General features: G+C 64.6%; 5 protein-coding genes across 10 annotated transcripts in view; 3 read left to right on the top strand and 2 right to left on the bottom strand.

Annotated features, from left to right (window-relative positions):
* HNRNPC (heterogeneous nuclear ribonucleoprotein C) overlaps positions 1–13,702 on the top strand; it is a 31,989-nt gene extending 18,287 nt beyond the window's left edge. For all 4 annotated transcript variants that reach the window (XM_058853181.1, XM_058853180.1, XM_058853179.1 and 1 more), the window contains exon 10: positions 13,689–13,702. The gene's annotated coding sequence lies outside the window, so the exon portion shown is untranslated. The remainder of the gene's footprint in view (positions 1–13,688) is intronic.
* Positions 107–7,707, bottom strand: OSGEP (O-sialoglycoprotein endopeptidase). 3 transcript variants are annotated; one of them, XR_009279118.1, is made up of 12 exons: positions 7,466–7,707; positions 7,252–7,371; positions 5,117–5,292; positions 4,455–4,550; positions 4,308–4,357; positions 3,770–3,848; positions 3,612–3,677; positions 2,896–2,986; positions 2,353–2,428; positions 2,053–2,151; positions 903–1,974; positions 107–770 (listed from the first exon to the last, which is right to left on the bottom strand). XR_009279118.1 is itself a non-coding variant. In XM_058853176.1 (12 exons), the coding sequence occupies exons 1-11, from the start codon at positions 7,578–7,580 to the stop codon at positions 1,935–1,937; spliced, it is 1,008 nt and encodes a 335-aa protein (XP_058709159.1). In that variant the 5' UTR covers positions 7,581–7,707; the 3' UTR covers positions 107–1,084; position 1,934. The 3 variants fall into 3 exon arrangements, 1 of the variants encoding a protein (XP_058709159.1); XR_009279117.1 differs by having other exon boundaries at positions 107–1,084; positions 1,427–1,974; XM_058853176.1 differs by having other exon boundaries at positions 107–1,084; positions 1,934–1,974.
* Positions 7,745–11,286, top strand: APEX1 (apurinic/apyrimidinic endodeoxyribonuclease 1). Its single transcript, XM_058853183.1, has 5 exons — positions 7,745–7,880; positions 8,331–8,459; positions 8,644–8,801; positions 9,085–9,277; positions 10,311–11,286. Exons 2-5 carry the CDS (start codon positions 8,408–8,410, stop codon positions 10,823–10,825), a joined length of 918 nt encoding a protein of 305 aa, XP_058709166.1. The 5' UTR covers positions 7,745–7,880; positions 8,331–8,407; the 3' UTR covers positions 10,826–11,286.
* PIP4P1 (phosphatidylinositol-4,5-bisphosphate 4-phosphatase 1) lies at positions 11,367–13,960 on the bottom strand. The gene is made up of 7 exons (XM_058853184.1): positions 13,668–13,960; positions 13,331–13,506; positions 12,914–13,020; positions 12,498–12,603; positions 12,363–12,415; positions 12,165–12,255; positions 11,367–11,800 (listed from the first exon to the last, which is right to left on the bottom strand). Exons 1-7 carry the CDS (start codon positions 13,738–13,740, stop codon positions 11,657–11,659), a joined length of 750 nt encoding a protein of 249 aa, XP_058709167.1. The 5' UTR covers positions 13,741–13,960; the 3' UTR covers positions 11,367–11,656.
* A 304-nt stretch (positions 13,961–14,264) lies between these two features.
* PNP (purine nucleoside phosphorylase) lies at positions 14,265–19,552 on the top strand. The gene is made up of 6 exons (XM_058853182.1): positions 14,265–14,408; positions 15,884–16,047; positions 16,434–16,537; positions 17,325–17,500; positions 17,906–18,087; positions 18,872–19,552. Exons 1-6 carry the CDS (start codon positions 14,398–14,400, stop codon positions 19,153–19,155), a joined length of 921 nt encoding a protein of 306 aa, XP_058709165.1. The 5' UTR covers positions 14,265–14,397; the 3' UTR covers positions 19,156–19,552.
* The last annotated feature ends 829 nt before the right edge of the window (positions 19,553–20,381 follow it).

Genomic DNA, 20,381 nt, shown 5'->3' with positions numbered 1-20,381 from the left:
AATTTTCCCGCCGCCCTTTGGCCCCGCCCCTCCGGCCCTGAGGGCGGTTCGAACCGGCACCGAGAAACTCCCCCGCGGGTTTTTATTTAAATAATACTCATAAATGAAATAAAACTTTTAAACTACTTAAATAAAACTCTTAGGCTTCCCCTCGCCAAACCCGCGGTAAATTCCACAGCGAAGAAGGATTTATTCCAGCGATCCATAAAAGAAACATATTCATAACATCAGGACAACAATTTATCTGGGGAAAAAAAACCCGGCAAAATAGAGAATAAAGACTTATAGCCCAAACCTCCACTAACAGCGGTGGAATCTGGGAAATCGAAAAATAAAAATAGAAAATAAAAGTATAAGAATCGGGGCGCGGTTTTCCCGGCGCGGGCAGCGCCTCAGGGAAAGGCGGAGGAAAAATGGGCCAAAATAAAAAGTAAAATCGATAAAAAACAAAAATTAGGAGGTAAATTTCGGGAAAAAGGTTTTGTGGTTTTTCATATTAAAGTATATTCTGATTTAGTCAACGTTAAAGAGGAGGCAAAACACGTGGGGAGGGTCCAAATCCTGAGGGTGGAACTCTGAAGCTAAATCGCCTCGAATTCCGCAAAAAAAACTCCAAAAACTCTTCAAAAAACCCCAAAACACTAATTGAAAATACAAAAAGAGTTCTTTGAAGCGGAAAACTAATTTTAAAAACGTAAATTAAAGATGTAAAATTGTAGTTTTACAGCGCCGAAATCCGCGGGGCGCCGTTTCCGGCAAGCGGCTCCTTCCTGAGGGGAAAAAACATTCCAAAAAGGGTAAAAAAGGTAAGAAAACCTACCAAAAGTTACAAATCGATAAAAAACACGTTAAATCGGCCGAAAAACACGTATTAAAACATAAGGAATTAGTTTCAAACTGACCTTCAGGGAAGGATGGGGAGACACGTGGTGGGGAGCGCAAATCGTGAGGGAAAATGAGGTAAAGAATTTTCAGGTTAAGCAAATATGGTTAAAAAAAAAAAACCAAAAAACAAAACAGCAGAAAAGGAAGGAAAGAATACAGCGGAGATCCTCCTGAAGCAGATTCCCGCCGGCAGCTCCGCCTGAGAGAACAGAAATGGAATCAGACCGGGACCGAACCGGGACCGCGGGAGCCCTCCCGAGAACCTCCCCCGGCCCGGCCCGGAGCCCCCGCGGCCCCTCCCGGAACATTTGTGCGACCCCCCAAATTCCGGTGGAGCCCCGAAGCCTCTGCTCCGCCGAGTGAAGAAGGAGCCGCCGCTGCTCTGCGACACCGCTAAAACCCCGAGCGCCCGCGGCTGGCGGCGACGGGGGGAACGCGGGTCGGGATCGCGAGCGGGAGCCATGTCGCGACACAAACACACACACACGCACGCAAACGCACACAGCCTCCTTCCCCCACAGCCGCCATTTCCTCCCGCTACCTCTCCACTGCGATCCGACCCCTTCGCCGGCCCCTCACAGACTGAACCGATCCCGCCTTCGCCCGCCAGCCCCCATCAGCAAAGTCACGCCCCCCCGCGCTCCTATTGGCCATCGCTTTACCGCCCTCCAATCCTATTGGCCGCTGGGCTGCCACTCATGCAGGAGAGAGCTGCGGTTATGCAATACGAGTGGGCGTGGCCCATGGGTGATTGACAGAGATGGCACTGATGTAACCCAATGCAAGGGGCGGGGATTGAAGCTGTTGATTGACAGGGGGCATTGATGTAATCAAACAAAAGGGGCGTGGCTTGCACCAGTTGATTGACAGTGGGAGGGCAGAGTTCCCTGGGTGACTGACAAGCAGCATCGGAAGCTGATTGGTCCTCTCTAGATGGGCGGGGTCAGCAATTGAATGGCATCATCCACACATAAAGAGGCGTGGCCAGAAGATGGGAGGGGTGGGGTCTATTTTATTAAAAGGGCGTGGCCATTTGGGGCGTGGTCACCTCAGTCCCTCCAGGTCACCTCCACCTCGTCCGTCCGGTACCTGTGCACAGCCAGAGGTCAAAGGTCAGAGCTCAGAGGGTGCCCACCCCGCCCCAGCCACACGGCCACGCCCCCTGACCTCTGCGTGATCCCTGATTGGCTGAGCTCCGTCACCTGCCCCACTCTCAGCATCTCCCACCCGGCCTGGGCGATCATGGCGCCGTTGTCGATGCAGTACCTGGGGGCAAAGGCCAGGGGTCAAAGGTCACGGGCATGTCCCATAGGTGTGTCCCACAGGTGTGTCTCCACAGGTGTATCCCCACAGGTGTGTCCCACAGGTGTGTCCCCACAGGTGTGTCTCCACAGGTGTGCCCACAGGTGTGTCCCACAGGTGTGTCCCACAGGTGTGCCCCACCCCCGAGGCAGGCCCCGCCCTCACCTCTCGTCTGTGGGGCACAGCTCGGCCCCCCGGGCCCTGCACATTGTCTGCAGCATCTCCTGCAGCCGGCGGTTACCTGCGCACACAGGTGTGGTGGGTGGGGCTGTGGACGGGGCCGGCCCCTGGCTCCTCCCCTTCCCCACAAATGGAGGGGGTCTCACCCCTCTTGATAGGCAGCTGGGCCCCGCCCCTTTGTCCCTGCCCTCCCACTGTGACCCCGCCCTCTGGGTGTGGCTCCCTGCCCCTGTGGCCACGCCCCTCACAGGTGTGACCCCACCCTTTGGGTGTGGCTCCCTGTCCCTATGGCCACCCCCCCACAGGTGTGACCCCGCCCTTTGGGTGTGGCTCCCTGCCCCTATGGCCACGCCCCTCACAGGTGTGACTCCGCCCTTTGGGCGTGGCTCCCTGCCCCTATGGCCACACCCCTCACAGGTGTGACCCCGCCCTCTGGGCGTGGCTCCCTGCCCTATAGATTTGGCTCCTCCCACCCAAAATCGGGGTCCCAAAAGCTCCCGCCCCCCAGGCGTGACCCCGCCCACTCACAGGCCACGCCCCCCACGAGCAGCAGGTGCCGCGCCCGCGTCAGCGCCAGCGCGCGCTCGGTGACCTCGGCCAGCATCGCGAACGCCGTCTCCTGCCCCCGCCCCAAAAGTGTCAGCACCCCAAACCACCCCGGGCCTCAAAACCACCCCAAAACCGCCAGCCCCGGGCCCAAACCCCCCAAATCCTCCCACCCACATCCCCAGCCCCTCCTGAGCTCCCCACACCGCCCCAAGACCCCGCTAAAACCCTCCAAACCCCATTAATTACCCCAAAATTACCCAAAATCCTCACAAGCCCTCCCTGAAATGCTCCCAGAACCGCGTTAACCCAAAGCAATGCCCCAAAGCACCCCGTATCCACCCCAAACTCCCTTTGGGGACCCAGAAACCCCAATTAATCCACTCCAAACCCCAATTAATCCCCTCCAAACCCCAATTAATCCCCTCCAAACCCAAATTAACCGCCCCAAACCCCAATGAACCCCCCGAAATCCCCCCAAACTCCAAAATCCCCCCCAAAATCACTCCCAAACTCCAAAATCCCACCCAAAATCACTCCCAAACCCCAATGAACCCCCCCCAAACCCCAATGAACCCCCTGAAATCTCCCCCAAACCCCAAAATCCCCCCCAAACCCCAATGAACCCCTCGAAATCCCCCCCAAATCCCCCCCAAACCCCCAAATCCCCCCCAAACCCCGTTTTTCAGCCCCTCCACCTGCAGGGAGAAGCACAAATCCTCCGGCGTCGCCTCCCCCGACCCCAGCAGTTTGGGGGTCACAGCCTGGGGGGCACAAAAAGCGTTTCAGGGTCTCCCCGCTGTTCCCGGCCCCCCTCGGGGCGCTCTGGGCCCCTCCCCGGCGGATTTGGGGGTACCTGGAGGTGGGACAGGAGCCCCGAGAAGGAGACGTCGAGACCCTTGACCACGTAGGGCAGCGCGATCAGCCGGCGGCCCCTGGGGTCCCGCAGGGGGAATTTGGGGGAGTTCAGGGAGGTCTGGGGGTTCCCAGAGGATCCCAAAGGAACTCAGGGGGGATTTTGGGGGAGTTCAGGGAGGTCTGGGGGTTCCCAGAGGATCCAGAGGGAACTTGGGGGGATTTTGGGGGAGTTCAGGGAGGTCTGGGGGTTCCCAGAGGATCCCAAAGGAACTCGGGGGGAATTTGGGGGAGTTTAGGGAGGTCTGGGGGTTCCCAGAGGATCCCAAAGGAACTCAGGGGGAATTTGGGGGAGTTCAGGGAGGTCTGGGGGTTCCCAGAGGATCCAGAGGGAACTTGGGGGGATTTTGGGGGAGTTTAGGCAGGTCTGGGGGTTCCCAGAGGATCCAGAGGGAACTTGGGGGGATTTTGGGGGAGTTTAGGGAGGTCTGGGGGTTCCCAGAGGCTCCAGAGGGAACTTGGGGGGATTTTGGGGTCACCTCTTGGCCAGCTGCTCCACGTTGTAGCCAGGGCTGGGGGCGTTTGGGATCTGTGGGAAAAGGGGTGGGGTCAGCGAGGGTGTGGCCAGAGGGGCGTGGCAGGAGGGGCGTGGCCAGAAGGGCGTGGCCGGAAGGGGCGTGTCTCACCTGCAGCAGCCGGGCCAGGCGGTCGATGCAGTTCCCCACGGCCACGTCCAGGGTCTCGCCCAGGATCCGGTACCGGTGCCGGGAGTACGCGATCACCTGCGGGCGCTCGTGCCGCGTCACCGCGGGGATCCCGCACGATGCTGGCTGCTCCCTCCCTCCCCCCTCGCGATATATTGCGATATCGGATGTCTCCTCCCTCCCCCATCACAATATATCGCGATATCGGCTGTCTCCTCACTACCCCTGCCCGATATTGGCCCTTTCCCCCCTCTCCCCTCACGACATATCACGATATCAGCCGTTTCCCCCCTCTCCCCTGACGACATATCGCGATATCAGCCGTTTCCCCCCTCTCCCGACGATATATCGCGATACCAGCCGTTTCCCCCCTCTCCCCTCACGACATATCGCGATACCAGCCGTTTCCTCCCTCTCCCCTCACGATATATCGCGATAGCAGCTGTCTCCTCCCTCCCCCATCACAATATATTGCGATATCGGCTGTCTCCTCGCTCCCCCTGCCCAATATTGGCCATTTCCGCCCTTTCCCCTCACGATACGTCACGATATCAGCCGTTTCCCCCCTCTCCCCTGACGACATATCGCGATACCAGCCGTTTCCCCCCCCCCGAGGCCGCCCCGCGGTGTCCCTGTCGCGATACCTGTGTGTTGCCGCCGCTGACGTAGAGCACGAGCGGGTCGGGGGCGGGGCCGAGCAGCCGCCCCATCTCGATGTGCCCCACGCAGTGATTGACAGCCAGCAGGGGCCGCCCCCAGAGCTGCGCCAGCGTCCGCGCCACGGCCGCTACCACCGCCAGGGGGGAACCCATGCCAGGGCCTGCCAAACAGGGGCTGTGTCACCCCAAAACCCCCCCTGAACCCCGGTAATGGTCTCACCCACCGCCAGGGGGGACCCCATGCCCGGGCCTGCGGGATAGGGGCTGTGTTACCCCAAAACACCCCCCTGGACCCCTGTAATGGTCTCACCCACCGCCAGGGGGGACCCCATTCCAGGGCCTGCGGGATAGGGGCTGTGTTACTCCAAAACCCCCCCTGGACCCCGGTAATGGTCTCACCCACCGCCAGGGGGGACCCCATTCCAGGGCCTGCCAAACCAGGGCCGTGTCACCCCAAAACACCCCCCTGGACCCCTGTAATGGTCTCACCCACCGCCAGGGGGGACCCCATGCCCGGGCCTGCGGGATAGGGGCTGTGTTACCCCAAAAACCCTCCTGAGACACCCCAAAACCCCCCCTGGACCCCGGTAATGGTCTCACCCACCACCAGGGGGGACCCCATACCCGGGCCTGCCAAACAGGGGCAGTGTTACCCCAAAAACCCTCCTGAGACACCCCAAAACTCCCCCCAAACCCCAGTAATGGTCTCACCCACCGCCAGGGGGGACCCCATGCCAGGGCCTGCCACACAGGGGCTGTGTCACCCCAAAACACCCCCCTGGACCCCTGTAATGGTCTCACCCACCGCCAGGGGGGACCCCATGCCCAGACCTGCAGGATCAGGGCTGTGTTACCCCATAAACTCCCCCTGAGACACCCCAAAACTCCCCCCTGGACCCCTGTAATGGTCTCACCCACCGCCAGGGGGGACCCCATGCCAGGGCCTGCCAAACGGGGGCTGTGTTACCCCAAAAACCACCCCTGAGACACCCCAAAAACCACCCCCAAACCCCTGTAATGGTCTCACCCACCGCCAGGGGGGACCCCATGCCAGGGCCTGCCAAACGGGGGCTGTGTTACCCCAAAAACCCTCCTGAGACACCCCAAAGCTCCCCCCTGAACCCTAGTAATGGTCTCACCCACTGCCAGGGGGGACCCCATACCCGGGCCTGCCAAACCGGGGCCGTGTCACCCCAAAACACCCCCCTGAACCCCGGTAATGGTCTCACCCACCGCCAGGGGGAACCCCATACCCGGGCCTGCCAAACAGGGGCTGTGTCACCCCAAAACCCCCCCTGGACCCCTGTAATGGTCTCACCCACCGCCAGGGGGGACCCCATGCCCAGACCTACAGGATCAGGGCTGTGTTACCCCATAAACTCCCCCTGAGACACCCCAAAACCCCCCCAGGACACCCCAAAACCCCCCCCGGACATCCCAATCCCCCCTAGAGCGGTTGGGATCATCATGACCCCCCCAGGACACCCCAAAAACTCCCCCCTGAGTCCCAGTAATGGTCTCAGCCATGGCCTGGGGACCCCATCCCGGGACCTTCACCCAAGTCGGGGTCACAGGAGCCCCAGAATCCCCCTGGGAGCCTCCAAAGCCTCCTCTGTGGGGCCTACAGGGGATGTGTGGGGTCTACAGGGGATCTGGGGAGTCTGTGGGGGATCTGTGGGGTCTGCAGAAGTTGTGTGGGGGTGCCAGGGGATCTATGCGAACTGTAAGAGATCTGTGGGGTCTGTGGGGCCCAAGGAAGGATCTGTGGGGTCTGTGGGGTCTTTACGGGATCTGTGGGGCCTTTAGGGGATCTGTGGGATCTGTGAGAGACCTGTGGGGTCTGTGGGGTCCATAGGGGATCTGTGGGGTGTGTGGGGTCTGTAAGAGTTGTGTGGGGGCACCAGGGGATCTGTGGGGCCTGTAGGGGATCTGTGGGGTCTGCAAGAGATCTGTGACTTCTGTGGGATCCATAGGGGATCTGTGGGGTCTCTGGGGTCTGTATAAGATCTGTGGGGTCAGTGGGGCCTACAGGGGATCTGTAGAGTCTGTATAAGACCTGTGGAGCCCAAGGAGGGTTCAGGGTTCCCGGGCTGGTTTCTGGGGACGCTTCTCGGCCTTACCCTTGGTGAAGGCGACCCCGTCGAGGTCGCGGGGCCCGACGCCCGCCTCGCGCAGCGCGGCCTGGACCAGGCCCAGCAGCACGGCCCGGTGGTGCCGCCCGGTGGGGCCGGGGGCGAAGCCTGAGGGGGAAAAGGAGCGGGGAGGGGTCAGTGGGGGGGGGGGGCAGCGCGGGGGGACACCGGGGGAGGGGGGGCGAGGGGGCAATGACGTCACCCTGTCCCGGCGGCGTGACGTAGGTGGCGCGGCGGTTGCTGAGGACGGCGCCGTCCCGCACCACCCCCGCGCCCACCTTGTTGGCGGAGCCCTCCAGGCCCAGCACGGTCGGCATGACGTCACGCCGGGCTCCCCGGTGTCCCCCCAGTGACGTCACGCCGCCGCCGCCGCCGCCGCCTCTCCTCCCGCCGCTTCTCCCGCCGCTCCGCTACGCCACTTCCGTTCCACCGCCCCCCTCACCCCCGGAGAGTTTCCGGTTCCGGCCACACCTCCTCCATCCATCCCTCCCCTCACGGTTCCCGCGCGCGCGGAGCCGCTCGCGCCGCTCCCGCCGCCGCCCCCGCCCCGCGCGCCGCGGCCGCTGATTGGTCCCGCGCGCCGCCGCCGCGGCCGCTGATTGGTCCCGCGGGCTGAGGTACGGCGCGCGCTGATTGGGGTGGATGCGGAGGGGGAGGGGACGGGTTCGACCGGGACGGCGGCGGGCGCTGATTGGTCACTGCGGGAGATGATTGACAGCTGGCGGGGGGAGCAGGGCGGGCGGGTCGAGCGCGGGGCACCGGGCGCCGTTCGGGCCCGGTCTGGGCCCGGCCTGGCCCGGTTGTTCCCGGCCCCAGCCCCGGTTCCGATCCCCATCGGCCCCGGTTCGGCCCCCAGCGCTGCACGTGGCGGCGGCGGGCGGTGATTGGCTGCCGCGCCGTGAGGGGAGGCGCGCCCTGATTGGCTGAGCTGTGGCGGGGAGGTGGGGATTAGGGGTTCGGCGCGCTCTGATTGGCTGAGCTGTGGCGGGGAGGTGGGGATTAAGGGTTCGACGCGCTCTGATTGGCCGCGGGGCTCGCGCTGATGGCGGGCTCGCTCTTCGGCGCAGGGGCGGGGCTTAAAGCCGGAGGGGCGGGGCATCGGCGGAGGGGGCGTGTCTGGACCGCAGTGGGCGGGGCCTGCGCCATGCCGAAGCGCGGGAAGAAGAAGGAGGAGAGCGGCAGCGGGGACGAGGCCGGTGAGTGACCAGTCTGGACCAGTCCGGACCAGTATAACGCTTTACAGCCCAGTACAACCCAGTACGACCCCTCAGAACCCAGAGTACCACCCCGCTCTGAGCCCCGTAAACCCCAGTAGAGCCCAGGACCACCCAGCCCCCCCTCCCAGTGCTCCCAGTGCTCCCAGTAACCCTCCCCACGCAGGGCCCGGCCCTGCCAAGGTGGCCAAGGCGCCGCCGGCCCCGCTGTACGAGGACCCGCCCACCCGCGAGGCCACGCCCGAGGGCCGGCGCTGGACGCTCAAGGTCTCCTCCTGGAACGTGGACGGCCTGCGGGCCTGGGTGCGCAAGGGCGGGGCCCAGGTGAGTGCCCGGGTGGGGCCGGGGGAGGGGCTTGCGGGAGTGGGAGGAGCCAGCCGCAGGTTTTGGGGGGCACTGGGGGAGGGTCCCGTACATTTCCGGGGGTCCCCGTGTATTTGGAGGGCTCCTTCGAGCCTTTTGGGCGGCTCTCAGAGTAATTTCGGGGTTCCCCTGGACGTTTCTGGTTGTTCCCTGGGCGTTTTGGGGCTCCCGGCGCCGTTCCGCTCCCCCCCGGTGGGATCTGGTCGTGTTTGGGGGTTCCCGCTCTGACCGGGGGTCCCCACAGTGGGTGCAGGAGGAGGCCCCGGACGTGCTGTGCCTGCAGGAGACCAAATGCGCCGTCTCGGCCGTGCCCGCCGAGATCCGGGCGCTGCCGGGGCTCCCGCACCAGTTCTGGTCCAGCGCCAAGGACCGGCCGGGCTACAGCGGCGTGGGGCTGCTGGCCAAGACTGAGCCCCTCAACGTCACCTACGGCATCGGTGAGAGCCCCAGAGCACCCCAAACACAGCCCAAACCCACCCTGAACACGGCCTGAACCCACCCCAGCCCAAACACACCCCAAACCCAACCCAAATCCAGCCCAAACACGCCCTGAACCCACCCCAAACACACCCTGAACCCACCCCAGCCCAAACACACCCCAAACACACCCCAAACACGCCCTGAACCCACCCCAAACACACCCCAAACACGCCCTGAACCCACCCCAGCCCAAACACACCCCAAACCCAACCCAAATCCAGCCCAAACACGCCCTGAACCCACCCCAAACACACCCTGAATCCACCCCAACCCAAACACCCCCTAAACCTGGCCCAAACACACCGTAAACCCACCCCAAATAGACCCCAAACCCAACCCCAAACCATCCTGAAACCATCCCAATTCCCAATCCCCTCCCAGTGCCCTCCAGTCACTCCCAGTTCATTCCCAATCCCCTCCCAGTCCCCTACAGTCACTCCCAGTTCATTCCCAGTGCCCTCCCAGTGCCCCCAGTCACTCCCAGTTCATTCCCAGTGCCCTCCCAGTGCCCCCAGTCACTCCCAGTTCATTCACAATCCAATCCCAGTGCCCCCAGTCACTCCCAGTTCATTCCCAGTGCCCTCCCAGTCCCCTCCAGTCACTCCCCAGTCGTTCCCAGTCCCCTCCAGTCACTCCCAGCTCATTCCCAGTACCCCCAGTTCATTCCCAATCCCCTCCCAGTGCCCCCAGTCACTCCCAGTTCATTCCCAATCCCCTCCCAGTGCCCCCAGTCACTCCCAGTTCAATCCCAATCCCCTCCCAGTCCCTTCCAGTCACTCCCAGCTCATTCCCAATACCCCCAGTTCATTCCCAGTGCCCTCCCAGTCCCCTCCAGTCACTCCCCAGTCGTTCACAGTCCCCTCCAGTCACTCCCAGTTCATTCCCAATCCCCTCCCAGTGCCCCCAGTCACTCCCAGTCCATTCCCAATCCCCTCCCAGTCCCCTCCCAATCCCCTCCCAGTGCCCCCGCTCACTCCCGGTGCCCCGCAGGTGACCCCGAGCACGACGTCGACGGCCGCGTGGTGACGGCCGAGTTCCCGTCGCTCTTCGTGGTGTCGGCGTACGTGCCCAACGCGGGCCGGGGCCTGGTGCGGCTGGAGCCGCGGCTGCGCTTCGACGCCGCCTTCCTGTCCTTCCTGCGGGGCCTGGACGAGCGCAAGCCGGTGCTGCTGTGCGGCGACCTCAACGTGGCGCACTGCGAGATCGACCTGTGCCACCCGCGCGTCAACCGCGCCAACCCCGGCTTCACGCCGCAGGAGCGCGAGGGCTTCTCGCGCCTGCTGGCCGCCGGCTTCGTCGACTCCTTCCGCCACCTGTACCCCGAGGCGCGCGGCGCCTTCACCTTCTGGACCTACCTGGGCGGCGCGCGGGCCCGCAACGTGGGCTGGCGGCTGGACTACGCCGTGCTGTCGCGGCGGCTGCTGGGCGCGCTGTGCGACTGCAAGATCCGCAGCACCGTGCCGGGCAGTGACCACTGCCCCATCACCGCCCTGCTGGCCGTCTAGGGCCCCGCCGCCGCCCCCAATCGCCCCGGCGGCGGCGCCGGCACGGCCCAGGCGGTGTGGCCCGCTTTTAATGGGAGGTGAGTCGGCCCCGTGTTGGCGCAAATTGGCCCCAAAAAGGCTTGGGAAGAATCAGAGTTCAAAAAATTCACGTTTTTCCAAAAAGCCCTTCTGAAATCGGCCCAAAATTGGCTTAAATCCAACCAAAACGACCCAAAGTTGTCTGTTGATGGCGCCATCGGGGCTTTAGATTAGATGTTGGCCCAAAATGTCCCAAAATTGACTCAAAATACCGTTTTGATGATGTCATCAAGACCCAGGTGGCATCTCACTCTCCGTTTTATCCTAATTCCCCCAAAACTGCCCAAATTTGGGCCTCTCAGGTGCTGCTGTCGCTGCTCGGTCACAGAATTTCCCCAAGCAGCCCCAAATCCGTTCCCACCCCTCCCCCACCCCAAAGGCCCCGCCCCCTCAGCCCCCCCCACCCCCAGGGACCGCCCCTCCCTCCCCTGATGTTTTAATAAAGGTGAATTTTGGGGTGAAATGTTGGGTTTGGGTTTATTTACATACAAGGCTGCCCGTGGTGGGCGTGGCCGTTCAATAAATAGGACTGTACAGGGGGCGGGGCTTATGTACAGGTGGGCTGGGCCCAAGGCATGCAGGAGGGGGCGGGGCCATGCTGAAGGAAGGGGCGGGGCCGGAAATCGCCAAAATGTCCAATAGCGAACAGGGTGTGGCCGCATGACGTCATCACGACTGAGGCGCGTCCCCAACGCGGCCGCGCCCGTGGGCGTGTTCCGTGGCGAAGGGGCGTGTCCGTGTGGGTGGGTGTGGTCAGGCGCGTTGGGGGAGGGGCTGGCTGACCCGCACGCAGCCCCAATAGGCCGCACGCAGCAGACACGCCCCCGCCCCCGCCCCCAGCACCGCCCACGCCGCCGGCACCCACCGCGCCCGGCGCCACAGCCACCACGTTCCAGCCTGGGCGGGGCAGGGGGGCGTGGTCACTGCCACTGGCTCTGCCCTGGCTGCAGCTTTAAGCCCCGCCCACTTGTGCCACACCCTCCACATGGATTAAGACCCGCCTCCTCCAAGCCACACCCCTCAGAGCACTGCCCCAAAATGTTAGGCCACACCCCACTAAAGCCACGCCCCTCCTCCCACCTCATTCCATTCCAGCCACTCCCCCTTCAAGCCACACCCTTTTAAGCCACACCCCTTGACCTCCACCCTTGGAGCCCCTCCCCCTTAACACCTGCTGCCAGACTCCGCCCCATCGACAGCTGAGCCCCTCCCCCTCCCTGCCCACACCCCCTTAGGCCCCGCCCCCAGGCCCCGCCCTCACCGCCAGTCCGGCTGCGGCCCCGCCCATCAGCAGCGCCCCCAGCAGGCAGCAGAGGCAGCGTCGCCGTGGGAACCGCCGGCCAATCGCAGACCTGGGCGTGGTCAGAGGGGCGTGGTCACCTCCAGAGTGACCACTCCCACATGGGTGAGGGGCGTGGTCACCACAACCACACCCCCAAAGGGGCGGGGCCTGACTTACACCTTGCGGCAGTGGGGGCAGCGCGCCAGGGAGCGGTCGGGGAGCTCCGCCCACTGTGGGGAAAGGGGCGTGGTCACAAGGGTGTGCCAAAGGGGCGGGATCAGGGTGGGCGGGACCCGAAGGGGCGTGGCTTACCAGGAAAGGTCCCCCGCAGTGGGCGCAGGCCACGCGAACCCCCCCGGGGGGCGGGTCGGGGCTGGGGGCCCCCGTCTGCACCGGGCCCAGGTTGATGATCCTCTTACTGGGGGGAACTGGGTTATACTGGGAGGGGGGCTGGGCCCCGAGGGAACCCGGTGCTGCTCCCAGTGTGGCCCAGGAACCCCCTGGAGATCCCTCCGGTGCTCCCAGTATGGCCCAGTGACCCCTCCCAGTGCTCCCAGTATGGCCCAGTGACCCCTCGAGTCCCTCCCAATACCCCAGACCACCATCCCAGTTCCCCTCCACTCCACCCCAGTCCACCCCTATTCCCCCCAGACCCCACAGCCACCTCCCAGTGCTCTCCAGCCCCTCCCAGCCCATCCCAGTCTCTCCCAGTCCCCTCCCAGTCTGACCAGTATGGCCGCGGGCAGGCGATGCGCTGGGCCGAGGCCCGGCACACCAGCAGGCAGTTGCACGGACACCGCACGTATTTCTTCCCGCCAGGGGCCGTTCGGATTGGCTGCCACAGCACAGGGGGCGGGGCCTCAGGGGACACGCCCTCGAGCACCACCAGCCCCAGGTGGGACCACGCCCCCTCAGGCCCCGCCCCTTCCTCCACCCCGGAGCCCCCTGACCCCGCCCAGCTGAGACCACGCCCCTTTCAGACCCCACCCTGCCAGAAACCCCCCCATCCCCCTCAGACCAAGCCCCGCCCACTCGGACCCCACCCAATTCACACCACGCCCATTCAGGCCCCACGCACCAGGCCCCGCCCCGTTTAGGCCCCGCCCCGTTTAGGCCCCGCCCCTTACCGGGGCCCCGCCCCTTACCGTGGCCTCACCGCACCCCCCGCACTTCACCACGTGCTGATGCGTTTTGCCCTCGACGCTGATTGGCCGCTGGCACACGCGGCACGTGACCGCCGGGGGCCCCGCCCCCACCCCCTCGGGGCTGCCCAATGGCGAGTACGGGGGCGGGCCCTCACCGGGACCCGGCCCCCCGCCGCCTGCCAACGGGGAACGGCGGATCAGTCACCGAGCCACGCCCAAACAAGCCACGCCCCTCCCCTCTCAACGCGCTAAGCCACGCCCCTCCGGCTTGCCCGCCTCGCCAGGCCCCGCCCCTGGTAACGCCACGCCGGTCCCGAGTGACCCCGCCCTCTCTCACCGGAGGCCGCGGCCCCGCCCGGCCCCGGCCCCGCCTCGGGCGGCAGCAGCGGCGATCGCTCCCCGTCCGCCATGACAGCGCCTGCGCCACGCCCCCCTGCGCCCGATTGGTCCGCAGGGGTCACGTGAGGGCTGCTCCCCGCGACCTCCGCCTCCCGCGCGCCGCCATTGGCCCCGCCGAATCACGTGACCGCCCCGCGGCGTTGCCGGGCGACGCCGTCACCTCTCCGAGCGCTCCCATTGGCCCGCTCGGCCAACGTGACTCTCCCCTCGCGGCGTTGCCGGGCAACGCCCGCGCCGCTCTCCGGGTTCTTCCTCGCGCTCTCATTGGTCCTCCTCGTCCACGTGACACTCCCGCCTCACCCGGCGTTGCCAGGCAACGCTCCCGCCGCCATTCCGGGTCCCCTCCCCGCGTTCCCATTGGCCGACGCTGCTGTCACGTGATTTCCCCAACCCCTCTGGTGTTTCCCGGCAACGCTTTGCCCGCCCCTCGCTTCTCGCGTTCCCATTGGCTGGATTCACCCCCGGCACCGCGCGGTGATTGGCCGCAGCTCCTGCCGCTCCCGCCGCTTCTCCCGCGGCGGTTTCCATGGCGACGGGGGGGCGCGGCCGGGCCAGCGCAGCCCCTGATTGGGCGAGGCGAGGGGGGCGCGATCGTGCGCGCTGACGTCACCCGGCGCGCCCCCTCATAAGCGGCGGGGGGCGGGGGCGGCGGCGCAGACGCGGCTCCGATGGACGGGAGGTGAGGGGGGGTCCCGGGGGGGCTTTTCGGGGAGGTTTTGGGGATGGGAGGATGCTGGGGGCGGGGATGACCCAATGGGATCGCGGCCTGAGGGTCTCCTACCTCCGCCGCGGCCAATCGGCGCCAGGGGGCGTGGCCTGGGGGCTTAAAGACCACCCCCCCAATCCCATTGATGGGGAGGGGAAGGAGCGGGGATGGGGAGAGGGGTTTTGGGGGGGATTTGGGGGGTTTTGGGGGGGATTCGGGGGGCGGGGCATCGCCCGCCCCGTCCCAAGTCCGTCTGGCCCCGAGCCCGGGCCGCGGCTGCTCCGGGGCGAGAGTCAAGGTCGGGGATGGGGGGGCCCGGCGGGGCTCGGGGGGTGCCGGGGGGGCCCTGGGGGTCATCCCAGCGCTCCTGGGGCTCCTGGGGGTCCCCACCTGTCACCCCGGGGCTCCTGGGTGTCCCTGGGCCCCCTCGGAGGGTCCGCGGTGCCCCCCCCCCATCACCCGGTGGGTCCCCACCGTCCCTAAGAGTCCTTTTGGGGAATCCCGGGGTCGTTCCGGGGGTCCTGGGGTCGTTCCGGGGCTCCTGGGGTCATTCCAGGGATCCCGGGGGTCATTCCGGGGCTCCTGGGGTTATTCCAGAGGTCATTCCAGGGATCCCAGGGTCAATCCGGGGGTCCTGGGGTCATTCCGGGGCTCCTGGGGTCATTCCGGGGATCTGAGGGGCATTCCGGGGCTCCTGGGGTCATTCTGGGCATCCTGGGGTCATTCGGGGCTCCTGGGGTCATTCTGGGCATCCTGGGGTCATTCCGAGGGTCATTCCAGGAATCCAAGGGGTCATTCTGGGGATCTAAGGGGTCATTCCGGGGCTCCTGGGGTTACTCCAGAGGTCCTGGGGTCATTCCAGGGCTCCTGGGGTCATTCCGGGGCTCCTGGGGTCATTCCGGGGCTCCTGGGGTCATTCCGAGGGTCATTCTGGGGATCTAAGGGGGTCATTCCCGGGCTCCTGGGGTTATTCCAGAGGTCATTCCAGGGATCCCAGGGTCATTCCGGGGATCCAAGGGGTCATTCCAGGGCTCCTGGGGTCATTCCAGGGCTCCTGGGGTCATACTGGGCGTCATTCCAGAGGTGCTGGGGTCATTCCGGAGCTCCCGGGGGTCCCAGTTAGGTGCCAAACTGGTGCCAGACTGGTCCATGCACTGCCATACATCCCCACACTGATCCTTACTGGTCCTTAGTGGTCCATACTGGTCTGTACTGGTCCATACTGACCCACATTGAGCCATATGTGCCCACACTCATCCATACTGGTCCATACTGGTCCGTACTGGTCCATACTGGTCTGTACCGGTCTGTCCCAGTTACGAGGCGTGCGCCGAGGCAGCGGCCTGGCTGCGGGCGTGGCTGCGGGAGGCTGATAGTGACCCGTACTGACCCGTATGTACTGTACTGGTCCATACTGGTCCATACTGGTCCATACTGGTCTGTCCCAGTTACGAGGCGTGCGCCGAGGCGGCGGCCTGGCTGCGGGCGCGGCTGCGGGAGGCTCCGCGCGTGGCCCTGGTGTGCGGCTCGGGGCTGGGGGCGCTGGCCCAGGAGCTCTCGGAGCCGCAGAGCTTCGACTACGCCGAGATCCCGCACTTCCCCCGCAGCACCGGTACTGGGGGAACTGGGGGAACTGGGAGAGCTGGGCTCCGGGGCACTGGGAGCGCTGGGAGCGCTGGAGGAACTGGGATTGCTCAGGGAACTGGGCGAACTGGGCGAACTGGGCGAACTGGGAGCGCTGGGAGTGCTGGGAGTGCTGGGAACGCTGGAGGAACTGGGATTGCCCAGGGAACTGGGCGAACTGGGAGCACTGGGAGCACTGGGAGTGCTGGGAGCACTGGGAGCGGGAGGTCCAGGGGGATTTGGGGTGGTCTGGGACAGTTTTTGGGGTGGTTTCAGGGGGATTTTGGGATGGTTTGGGGGGTTGGGGGATTTAGGGGGAGGGCCGGGGGTCTCCTGGGGCTCAGGGGGGTGTGGTGACCCCGGCCCCGCCCCCAGTGCAGGGCCATGCCGGGCGATTGGTCGTCGGCCGCCTGGGCTCCGCCCCCTGCGCCGTCCTGCAGGGCCGATTCCACCTGTACGAGGGCTACAGCCCCGCCCAGGTGAGCCAGCCCTCACCTGAGGGCCACGCCCACTCCTGGGGCCACGCCCACCCCTGGGGCCACACCCTCACCTGAGGGCCACACCAACCCCTGGGGCCACACCCTCACCTGGGGCCACACCCACCTCTGGGGCCACACCCTCCCCTGGGGCCACACCCACCCCTGGGACCACGCCCACCCCTGGGGCCACACCCACCCCTGGGCCACACCCACCCCTGGGACCACGCCCACCCCTGGGACCACACCCACCCCTGGGGCCACGCCCACCCCTGGGGCCACACCCTCACCTGGGGCCACACCCTCACCTGGGGCCACACCCTCCCCTGGGGCCACGCCCACCCCTGGGGCCACGCCCACCCCTGGGGCCACACCCTCACCTGGGGCCACGCCCAGCCCTGGGGCCACACCCTCACCTGGGGCCACACCCTCACCTGGGGCCACACCCACCCCTGGGACCACACCCACCCCTGGGACCACACCCACCCCTGGGGCCACACCCTCACCTGGGGCCACACCCTCCCCTGGGGCCACACCCTCACCTGGGGCCACACCCACCCCTGGAGCCACGCCCACCCCTTGGGGCCACACCCACCCCTGGGGCCACGCCCACCCCTGGGGCCACGCCCACCCCTGGGGCCACGCCCACCCCTGGGGCCACACCCACCCCTGAGCCACACCCACCCCTGGGGCCACACCCACCCCTGGGCCACACCCATCCCTGGAGCCACGCCCACCCCTGGAGCCACCCTTGGCCCCTCCCCTGACCACGCCCTGGCCACGCCCACAGGTGGTGGTTCCTGTCCGGGCCCTGGCCCTGGCCGGTGTCCACACCCTGGTGCTGACCAACGCCGCGGGGTCCCTGCGGCCACAGCTGGGCCCTGGTCACCTGCTGGTCATCCGCGACCACATCGACCTCCCCGGCCTGGCCGGACGCTCGCCCCTCGTGGGGCCCAATGACGAGAGGTGGGCGGGGCCTGCTGGGGCGGGGCCGGGGCGGGGTTTGGGGGTACAAGGGGGATTTGGGGGGGAAACGGGGGGGGTTTGGGGGTCCAAGAGGGATTTGGGGGGAAACAGGGGGGTTTGGGGGTACAAGGGGGATTTGGGGGGGAAACAGGGGGGGTTTGGGGGTCCAAGGGGGATTTGGGGGGAAACAGGGGGGTTTGGGGGTACAAGGGGGATTTGGGGGTGAGACGGGGGGGTTTGGGAGTACAAGGGGGATTTGGGGTGAAAATGGGCATTGAGGGGGCAGAAGGGGCCAATCTGGAGGTAAAAATGGACGTACTGGGGGGGACGGGGCCGATTTTGGGGTGAGGAGGAGCCGGTTCTGGGGGAACCGGCCCCGTCCCGAGGTGCCGCGGCTCCCGGCAGGTTCGGGCCGCGCTTCCCGGCCATGACGGACGCCTACGACCCCGGGCTGCGGCAGCTGGCGCTGGCCCTGGCCCCGAAGGAGCTGCGGGCCCGCCCCGGGGTCTACGTGGGCGTGGGGGGGCCCAGCTACGAGACCCCCGCCGAGTGCCGGCTCCTGCGGTGCCTCGGGGCCGATGCCGTCGGTGAGGAGAGGGGCCCGGGAGGGTGGGGAGAGGCTCCCAAAAGTGTCCCAAAAGAGCCCGAAATTGGCTCCAAAAGAGCAGCGGAATGGCCCCAAAGCAGCCCAGAATCACCCAAAAAGAACCCCAAATCCAGCCCCAAATCCAGCCCCAAAATCCGGCCCCAAAACAGCCCCAAATCCAGCCCCAAAATCCAGCCCCAAAACAGCCCCAAATCACCCTAAATCACCCCCAAAAGAATCCCAAAGCAGCGCCAAATAGCCCCAAATGCCCAAAGCCCCCCGAGTCTGGGGTCAGCACACCCCAGGGGTGTGTCCAGCTGTGTCCCCAGGTGTGTCCAGGTGTCCCCAGGTGTGTCCAGGTGTGTCCCCAGGTGTGTCCAGGTGTGTCCCCAGGTGTGTCCCAGGTGTCCCCGGGTGTCCCCAGGTGTGTCCCCAGGTGTCCCCAGGTGTGTCCCCAGGTGTCCCTGGGTGTGTCCCAGGTGTGTCCAGGTGTCCCCAGGTGTGCCCAGGTGTCCCCAGGTGTCCCAGGTGTCCCCAGGTGTGTCCAGGTGTGTCCCCAGGTGTCCCCAGGTGTGTCCAGGTGTGTCCCAGGTGTCCCCAGGTGTCCCCAGGTGTCCCCAGGTGTCCCAGGTGTCCCCAGGTGTCCCCAGATGTGTCCCCAGGTGTCCCCAGGTGTCCCCAGGTGTTCCCAGGTGTCCCCAGGTGTCCCCAGGTGTGTCCCCAGGTGTCCCCAGGTGTGCCCCCAGGTGTCCCCAGGTGTGTCCCCAGCCTCGCTGTCCCCCCAGGTATGAGCACGGTGTCGGAGGCGGCGGCCGCGCGTCACCTGGGGCTGCGCGTGCTGGGGCTGTCCCTCATCACCAACTCGGCGCCCGGTGACGAGGACGAGGACGGCTCTGAGGTCACGGCGGGAGGGGCGGGGCCGGAGCCACACCCGGCCGCGCTCACGGGGCACGAGGAGGTGCTGGCGGCCGCTCAGGAGGGCGCGCGGCACCTGCGGGCGCTGCTGCTCGCCCTGGCCCCCAAACTGGACGAGCCCGGACGCAGCCGGACGCGTCCGGACGCGCCGTGACGTGCCCGGGTGACGTCACCGGGATGGCGTCACCGGGATGACGTCACCGGGGTTATGTCACCGGGATGACGTCACCGGGATGGCGTCACCAAGGTGACGTCACGCCGCTGGTGACGGCGGATCCGCGTTGTCCCCGCGCCTCGGGGCGGTGCCTTGATCCCGCGGAATTCCCACGGAATTCCCGGGGCGTCCCTGCTTCCGTCCTGCCTTGGGTTTTGCCTTAATTCCCTGTAATTCCAGAAAAATCCCACGTCTTCATCCCGCGTCGTTCCCGTGGCGTGCCTTCCACAAATCCCCACGTGGATTTCGCCTTAAATCCGTGAAAATCCCAAATCATTAATTCCGTGAAAATCCAAACTCATTAATTCCGTGTCAATCCCATGTCATTAATTCCATGTCAATCACATGTCATTAATTCCATGTCAATCACATGTCGTTAATTCCGTGTCAATCCCAATGTCATTAATTCCGTGTCAATCCCGTGTCGTTAATTCCGTGTCAATCCCATGTCATTAATTCCGTATTAATTAATTCCGTCTCAATCCCGTCTCATCCCAGTCTTCGTCCCCTCTGGATTTTGCCTTAATTCCGTGTGATTGGTTCCATGGAATTAATTCCGTGTGATTGATCAATTCCCAAGTAATTAATTAATTCCACGTAATGAATTCTGTGTCATTCCCATGTGTGTCTCCCCAGGGCATTAATTAGCGCCCGTTAACGAGCGGTGAACTCTCAGGGCGAGGGACACGGTTAATTAACCCCACTGATTCCAGGCTAATTAATCCCCTCGATTAATCATTCCAAGTTAATTAGCCTCATTCTGTTAATTATTCCAGGTGATACAGTGCCATTGACTCATCATTCCAGGTTAATTAGCCCCTATTCCTTAATTATTCCAGATTAATTAGCCCACCCAGTCAACTATCCCAGGTTCATTAGTGCCGTTACTTGCAGTTAATTGATTGCTGCAATTAATTATTTAAGGCTAAATATTATTCAGGGCAATTAACATCTACTGATTAATTAGCCCAGGCTGTTAATTTATTCAAAACTTATCAGCCCCCCAACTAATTATTAATGACTCATTATTGCCCCAAATCAATTAATTCTGGGCTATCATTGCCATTAATTAGTTAATCAATGCTAACGACACTCACAAATAATTACCGATGGCTAATTAATATTCTTGATCAATTTTGCTGCTTAAGGCTGCTGCTTTCAGGGGC

Source organism: Poecile atricapillus, chromosome 19 (assembly GCF_030490865.1).
Source record: "Poecile atricapillus isolate bPoeAtr1 chromosome 19, bPoeAtr1.hap1, whole genome shotgun sequence".
NCBI lineage: Eukaryota > Metazoa > Chordata > Aves > Passeriformes > Paridae > Poecile > Poecile atricapillus.
The sequence above is the reverse complement of the archived record's forward strand: the minus strand, read 5'-3'. Positions and strand labels throughout refer to the sequence as shown.